At 50.4% G+C, this 8,378-nt stretch overlaps 1 protein-coding gene across 1 annotated transcript in view; it reads right to left on the bottom strand.

Annotated features, from left to right (window-relative positions):
• SESN2 (sestrin 2) overlaps positions 1–8,027 on the bottom strand; it is a 28,366-nt gene extending 20,339 nt beyond the window's left edge. Inside the window, exon 1 of the mRNA XM_049774814.1 lies at positions 7,612–8,027. Within this exon, the coding sequence (XP_049630771.1) occupies positions 7,612–7,704 (93 nt within the window). The 5' untranslated portion in view covers positions 7,705–8,027. The remainder of the gene's footprint in view (positions 1–7,611) is intronic.
• Between the last annotated feature and the right edge of the window lie 351 nt (positions 8,028–8,378).

Raw genomic sequence — 8,378 nt, forward strand, 5'->3', positions numbered from 1 at the left:
CACTGCTGCACCAATGGGCTGGCTCCTTCTTGCTCTACAGCTCTGAATCCTCTCATTTGCCATCTACTAAGTCAATAAAATCTAAAATCCTCTCTGACTCCTACCATTAAGATGAGGTGTAAGTCTTAACTGGTGGTTACCAGACAAAGGCTGGAGAGTGCCTAGCAGACTTAGACACACTTTGTAGGAGGAAGGAATTCAATTCCTAGCACTACCCGGTCCTCAAAGAACACCTTTGTGTGACCCCTTTGAGTGACCATTTCCCTTAAGCAATGTGCAGAGAGTAGCCCTTGAGGTCTGCCAGGTGTGGCCCAAAGGAGGTCTGGAGGGAAATGGACACAAAAGGCCTGCCTTGGAGGGCCAGAGTGATATAGCACAGCGGGTAGGGTTTTTGCCTTGCATGAAGCCAACCGGATTTGATCCCTGGCATTCCATATGGTCACGAGAGATGCCAGGAATAACTTCTGATCACGGAGCCAAAAAAAAAAAAATACAAAAAATATCATCAGCCAGATGATTCTGTTGTGCTGCAGAGTAGGCTGGGCCATTCATCTTGGTCTGTGAAAACACCCAGAGGCAGGGGCAGGTGCTTACGACTAACAGCTGCAACTATGTACAGGGGAACCACAGTCCCCTACTCATCAAATCAACTCTAGACCATAAGAGGGGCTTAGAGAGAAGGTTTGATTTTTTTTGTTTTTTATTTTTTTATTTTTATATTTCTTGGAAAGGGAAGGCTCAGGACTGTCCTTACCCAAACCTTATTTGACAGAAACATAGCATTTCCCAATTCTTCCTTCAAATCCAGGCGCCTTTCCCCAGGCGTGTAGAGATTAGATTATAATGGTACCTTCGGTCTCAGGTGGCCAAGAGTCCTCACCCCACCCTTCAGGGAGGCAGTGCTCTGGGGCTCTCAAGTCATCAAGGAGCTTGAGTTCAATGGGGGCCAGGCTTTGTATGCAGGGAGACTTGGCTCAATCCCTCTTCACTGAACCAAAAGTAGTCCCTAAGCACCACCCAGTACAGCTCCAAAATCACATTAAGTAAAAGAACGCCAAGGACACTGGAAGCCGGCACTCCAGGAACCCTCACATACTTCTGCCACTAACTCCATTTGTAATGGAGTAGGTCACCTGAACTCTAGGGCCTTAGTTGTGAACAGACCTCCGAAGTGCTGGTTGCACACTCTTGGAGCCACCAGGCTGGTCCCTGGTTGAATCTAGCAGAAAAACCACTGCACCCCCAAGTGCTCCCAGGCAGCTGCCCTAGGCAGGCTAACAGCACAGTCTGGAGATAACGATTGCTGACTCTGCAAACTGGGCTCCTCCTCAGGGCGTCTGAGGATAAAGAGAAAACCACAACCAGGTGGGGTGGGGATGGGCAGAGTGAACTGGGGGTGGGGGGCTGGGGAGATCTGGTATCCTTGAGTCCACCTCCAGGAGCCCCCACTCTCAGGTCAGCCCTGGGAGCTGACCCCAAGAGACCAGCAGGGATCAAAGACACAATCCAGACTGCCAGGCCTCCAAGAAGGCCCGACATCTGCTGCTACCTAAGAATGCTTTTTTGAGTTTTGGCATCACAGCCACTGGTGCTCCACTTACTCCTGGCTTTGTACTCAGAGATCATTCCTGATGAGGCTCTAGGGCCCATATGAGGTTCCCAGGACTGAACCAGAGCCAGCTGCTTACAAGGCATCACCCTACCACTGTACTGTATCTTGGGCCCCAATTATCTAAGCATGTCAATGTGGGTTTCCTCGCCAGATAATGGTGACGGTGGTACCTTCGTGTGGTACTTCACAAGGGGGTCATAAGGATTTGATAAGCTAGTGTCCCTCCAGAACTGACCTTAGCAAAGCCTCTATCAGCAGCAAGCTTGTCACTAAAGACAGCCCTCATTACCTCATTGTTACTTCAAACAAGGGCTTTTCTACCTAGGCTGAATGCCGTTGTGAAGTTCTAATCGATTGAATTCCAATGCCAAGGTCTCCTAGCTATAGTGCTACATTAGTCCATTGAGATAGGTGGGCTCAGCACAAGTACAGCAGGGAGATGGACCATGGTTCAGCATAGTAACTGGTCTCTCAAACCTAAAGCACTGGTAATGATAAGTGTGTCCAGGGAGAATTAAACTAATCTGTTCAAATAATACTGATGATATTGATGACCTGGCAGGTAAGAGTAAAAAGATAACCAGAGAGGTACTTTGGTGAGTAAGGCATTCGGTTTGCATGTGACCAACCTGGGTTCGATCTCTGGCATCCCACATAAAAGCCCTGAGCCCCAAAAGAAATGATCTGTGAGCCAGATGTGACCCAAACCACCACCCACCACCCCAGACAGAAGTAAAAAGACAAAGTCAAATCCATGAGACTATCTCATTATGCCTCCTATAGATAGATAGATAGATAGATAGATAGATAGATAGATAGATAGATAGATAGATAGATAGATATAGATATAGATATAGTAGCTTTGAGTTGCCACTTAAATTATGAAAGGCAGCAGGACCACGAGAGAACTAGAGAACAGATTCAAGACAGAAGGAACAGAAAGTATAAACATAGCCCTGAGAGAGCAAGCAGGATAAAATCCAGGGCTGACATCCCAGATGAATCTGACCCTGACACCCAGAACTCAGGAGAAGTAAGCAATACATGGGTTTCATGCCAAGGCTTTGCATCTAGAGTTCACTATAAATGAAAAGCTCTACCACCTTCAATCACAATACCTGCCATATTGTGATGTTTCTTCCCTTGTGGACACACATATAACTAACCCCTATGATAGAAAGCATAGGATAAAACTATGGAATGGGCTATATAGATAAAACAAGGGTCTAGAGTGCATGCTTAGCATGCAAGAGGCCTGGGTTCAATTCCTGGTACCACATGGTCCTCATTCCCTAAGCACTACCAGAAATGATCCTGAGCCCCACTGGGTATGACCTGATGAAAGAAAAAGAACTATATGCAGTGATAAAACTGTCCAGTCTCTAATCACTGTGGCTGTCACTCCTGGTGGTTCTAGGGATGGACAATGAAAACACCATTTGAGCCATTTGTGTAGTCCCAAAATTTAAAGTTTTAATTTAATAAAATTGACACAAGTGGCTAGAGACTACCATGTAAGGACATGGCTGATAATGACAAGATGCCCAGGACAGATAAAGAAGGGAGATCCAGAAGGGACAGGTAACCTTAACCAAGGTTAAACAACTAGTAAGGGGCAGAATACCAAAAGTGGCCATTTCTCTAGTTTCACCAAAGGGGGGGGGTTTGTCACATGGGCAGCAAGAACAATGAGATCAGATCTCAGATGGCTTGAGGCTGGGTATCCTACAGGAAGTCTTCAGGCAAGTTGTAAAAAGAGAACAAACACTGTAAAGCTTTATGGGGGGCTGGGGAGAGGGTTAAATCACACAAAGTGATACTCCTGAGGTTACCCAGGTAAGGAATCTCTCCCAGCAGTACTGGAGGAACTAAATGGTGTAAGGGGGGGAGAAGTTATCATGTGACAACAGGGTGCTGGGGATCACTCAGGGCCTCCCACAAAAATATGCAAAAAACATGCAACTCCTCTGAGCTATCTCCCTGGCCTCAAATTTAGGATTATGAAACACTAATGCTTTTATATTCGCTCAACATTTGCACATAGCTTCCATCTCATCATAAATTTTGAGGTGATTTCACCCCAAAACTGTTCTAGAGAGGTGGGTGTCTCTATTTTGCAGACAAGAAAAGATCAAGATTCCAAACATTAAGCACAGCTGACCGGGGTCAACCTGAGCCTGGAATTCTCTCCTTCAGTTCTCCAGGGTTCTGCCCACCACCCACATCAGCTTCTGGGAGTAGCTCCAGTCTTTATCCTTGGTACCCAAACCCGAGTTTGCTCTCCCTAGAAACTGCCAAGTCCCACAGCCAGCTGAAAGGGCAGACTCCTCCCCCCACCCACCCCAGGTCAGCTGTGGTCTGCTGACCTCAGATATTTGCTTGGGTCTAAGCTTGAGAAGGAGCTCTGCATAAGTAACAGACACACCACTCTCCTCCCCACAATCTTTAGGGGGAAGGGATATGAGTGTTTCCTAACTGGGGGGAATCCAAGCAGGGGTGAGCATTCACCTTGAGCTTTACACTTCTGATCTGGCCAATCCCTCCCCATCACCCCAAGGGAAATAGGTGTTATTATCTCTCCTTCGGAAACAGGTCATCTTGGCTCTTTCTGAGAGGAAAGGAGAACTCCTTTTCTAGCTGAGACCTGACTTCAAAGCCTGCAGTTCACAGGGTCAGCTAAGCCAACATGTAGCAGGTAGCAAACACTCATTAGGCATTAAGAACAATGCTGGGGATGTGACCTGCAGGGTGTTTCCAGTCCAGCAAAGGAGAGACAAAAACACCTAATTACACATGGGCTGCCTGTATGATAGGGGAAAAGTCCCAGCCCAACGGTGAGACAGGGGCCTGGAAGAGGCTAGCAAGGACCTCCCCGAGGAAGTGACTTTTGAGAAAGTGACTTACTTTGTAAGTCCTGAGCTGGGAAAACTTATTACCAGTATCATTGCAAAGTTCTGAGGGCTCTAGTCCCTGAAAATGTATATGAAGTAGTGGGAAATGAGAAGCATTTGACTTTTGGATCTCCCCTACGGTTTCTTTTTGTTTTGTTTTGGGGGGGCCACACCCAGCAGGCATTCAAGGGTTACTCCTTGTAGGCTGGGGGTACCATATGGATGCTGGTGATCATTGAGCCAGGATCAGCTGTGTACAAGGCAAACACCCTACCCACTCTGCTCCCCCTTTCTTTCCTTCTTTATTTATTATTATATTATATATTATATCCCAGAAGTGTTCCGGGATTACACTCCTAGCTCAACATTTTGAAATTATTCCAGGTGGTGCTTGAAAGAAAAGGGGATACCATGGATCAAATAGGGTCAGTCACATGCAAGGGAAGCAACCCCTACCTGTTATACTATGGCTCTAGCCCTCCCTTACAATTTTGGGCACCAGGCCCCAGAAGTTGCCCATGCTACTGTCAAGGATTCTGCTTAAAGCCTAATATCATTCCAAGGTTCTCAAGAGAGATTTTATGGACATCATCTATGCTCCTTGCCACAGGGGGCCTCCATTAAAAAGACACACCCTCCAAGCACACCCAGAAAAAGACACTCTTCTCTCCACACCATTTCTCAGGCACTGTCCCAGAGTGAGAGGTGCCAACTCTCACCACCTCTGGCAGGTGAGAAGGCTCAGATCCCCTCTAGTGAGATACAGGGGGGCTGTGTGGGTTACAGACAGGAGTTATGACCATACTCTCCAGGTCTGACCTAGGGAATCTGTCCCTGGCACTGGGGCTTCAGCTTCTGATAGGTCTCAGCTAATTCTCCAAACTACCCTCTTCAAAGATACTATCAGATCCCCAGGGGAGGAAGTTGCAGATCAAAAAAAGAGATCACTCAGTGAAAATGACACCACCAGAGAGTGGGAGGGTGTGGGCAGGCACCCAGCCAACCTGCTCTGGTACCCAAGTCCTCTCTGTAACATTACTCCACTCAGAAGCTGATAGATTCTGAGACACCGGGTGGGTAAGTGTCTCTTGGTGAAAGTTATAGATGGGCCCTGTCAGGTGGCAGTGTTTGGTCCAAAAAAAAAAAAAGGCATTCAATTAAAGTTGTTTTTTTAAGTCACACAGGGTTTTGAAAGAAGGGTTTTCATCTCCCCACCTGAGGCTCCTAAACCATGGTGGGAAGAGTAAACAACAGAATATCTTGGACCCAGGGAACTCAAACTATGAAGGAAGGGAGTTAAGATTCCTGAAACCAGGGGAAGTTCAAACAGCAGTTTTCTCAGGGTCACACAGCTTAGTCTCACTCCCTTCCCCAACAATGCAACAACCCCCAACCTTGCTCCAGGGCCTAGAAATTAAAATAATGAACCAAATCCCAGCTGTGTTACCCAGGGATTGAGGGGTAGGAGGAGGAAGTCAGTTCACAAACCTTCCAGAACCTCAACATTCATACCAAATGAAAAGGCTAATCTTAATCTTAGTCCTAAAAGTCTCAGAGAAAGGGCAAAACCCAGAGCCAGTTAATTAGAACAAAGTTTCTTCAAAGTTTTCCACAACTGGCCCCCTTCCACTCAAGAAATTGCTAGCCAGGGCCTGAGCTTAGCACCGAGGAAGGGCGTTTGCCTTGCACGCGGCTGACCCGGAGTGGACCAGGGTTCGATTTCTGGCATCCCATATAGTCCCTTAGCCTGCTAGGAGTGATTTCTGAGCGGAGAGCCAGGAGTAACCCCCCCTGAGTACCACTGGGTGTGGCCCCAAAACAAAAAAATTGTTAACAATCCAGGGCATATATAGATATAATATATATAGGTGTGTGTGTGTATATATATATATATATGTATATATAGGTACATAGGCATATATATAGGTATAATGGGTAGGAGAGATGCTTATTTTACAATGGGAAAGCCAGTAAGGGAGCTGGAGTAGCCTCTAAGGACCCTTAAAAGTAGTCTTAAAACCAGGGGGCCGGAGAGATAGCATGGAGGTAGGGCGTCAGCCTTGCATGCTGAAGGTGGGTGGTTCGAATCCGGGCATCCCATGTGGTCCCCCGAGCCTGCCAGGAGTGATTTCTGAGCGTGGAGACAGGAGTAACCCCTGAGCAATGCCGTATGTGACCCAAAAACAAACAAACAAAAAGTAGTCATAAAAACAAGTCCACAATCAAAACAGTTATGGGAAATAAAACCATAAAGAAATTCATCTCTACATTAAGATTTTCAAAGTTTCCCATAGGTTCCTTACTTTCATTTCCAGGCCCTGGAGCAAGCTCCCGATTCAGCTGGGTCTAGTAGGTGCTTAGTCAAAAGGCCGGATAAACAAGGCTGGCTGGCGGCGACAAGCGGGTGGACGGGGAGGAAGGGAGGGAGCGAGCAAAGGACAGGACCGACTGAGCCTCACTCCCAGCCTCACTGCACCGGGACATTCGGCAGCCACAAACTTCAGGACCCCACGCCCCTTCACCAGGGCTCAGTTCCCGCGCGCCCCTACCCCCATCTCCAATTGCTGACCGCCGTGGCCCCCCGCAGCTGGCCCAGGCCCGATCGCCAGCACCCCTGGGGATGCGGGGTTGCAGGTGGAGGCTGCATCCGAGCCCAGCTTGGCCGGCCCAGTCCCAGGAGCCTCACTGCCCACACTGGGGGGGAACTGGAGAGGGGCGACGGACCCCCCCATAAGAGTCCAGTGAGTGCCCAGCAAGCAGCCTCAAGCGAAGGACTCTGCGGTGCGGAAGGGGGCGGGGAGAAGTGGTCGCCGAGCAGCCGCGGCCGGGATTTGCCTGGACATGACGACTCTCCACTGGGGCCCGAACCCCAGATAACCCCAAGAGAGAGCCCCGCTCATTGGCCAGGAGTCCGACGGAGCCCGGGGTGGGGTGGGAGGGGGAGATCGCAGGGTCCTAGGGGGGCGGGGGGGCGCGCAGCAAGGCGCGATTGCCAGTTGATGCAACCCCATCCAAGGATTACGGCTGCACCCCCTCGGCGAGCCGGGTGGAAATCGGGGGGCGCGGACAGCCCTAGCAGCGAGCGAGCTCCGTCCGGCTTTGCCTTACCTCTCCGGCCCGGGGGCCGCCGCCGCCGCCGCCACGGGAGATGGGCAGGTAGGTCTGGAGCTCGGCGCGGCACTCGGGATCCGCCACGATCATGGTGGTGCAAAAGGGGGCAAGGAACCAGCCCGGCTCCCCTGAAGACCCGCGCAGCCAAAAAAGGGTCCGGACGGACAGACGGACAAGTGGACAGACAGACGGACCAGCCGAGACCGGGGGACCCCGCTGGGGAGGCTCTAGAGCTCCGGGGCTGTCACTTGGGTTCCAAAGAGCGCCGGTCTCTCCTCCCGGCGTCCGGCTTCGGGAGCAGGCTTAAGGGGTTCTTAACCACCCAAAGCACCCCGCAAGTCCGCAGTGGCGAAGCGAGGCCGGTTCGATTTCACCCCCGACGCCGCTCAGCATCCCCAGCGCGGAACTGCCACTGCCCCGTGTCCGCTCGGCTCTGACACCGCCGCCGCCGCTCAGCCCGCTGCGGTTCCCCGGGGGAGGGCGGGGACGCAAAAGCCCCAGCGTCGCAGCCAATCAGAAGCTTGTTTCTCGAGGGGGCGGGGACAACGCCTCCCTTCGGAGCCGGCGGCTCGGCCAATCAGCTTTGAGATGCTCCCTCCGGGGCGTCTGGGAGTTGTAGTCTGGGAGTTGTAGTCCCGGAGGCGAACGAATGCTGCAAACTTTTGCAAAAGGGTTTTGAGGTGGTTGGCACATCCACCCCCTCCGGGGTGTGTGACGGCCCAGAGAGTCATTAAAAGCTACGTGAGGAAACGGGACTTCATCTC

The sequence above is a fragment of the Suncus etruscus genome, chromosome 6, assembly GCF_024139225.1.
Source record: "Suncus etruscus isolate mSunEtr1 chromosome 6, mSunEtr1.pri.cur, whole genome shotgun sequence".
Lineage (NCBI taxonomy): Eukaryota > Metazoa > Chordata > Mammalia > Eulipotyphla > Soricidae > Suncus > Suncus etruscus.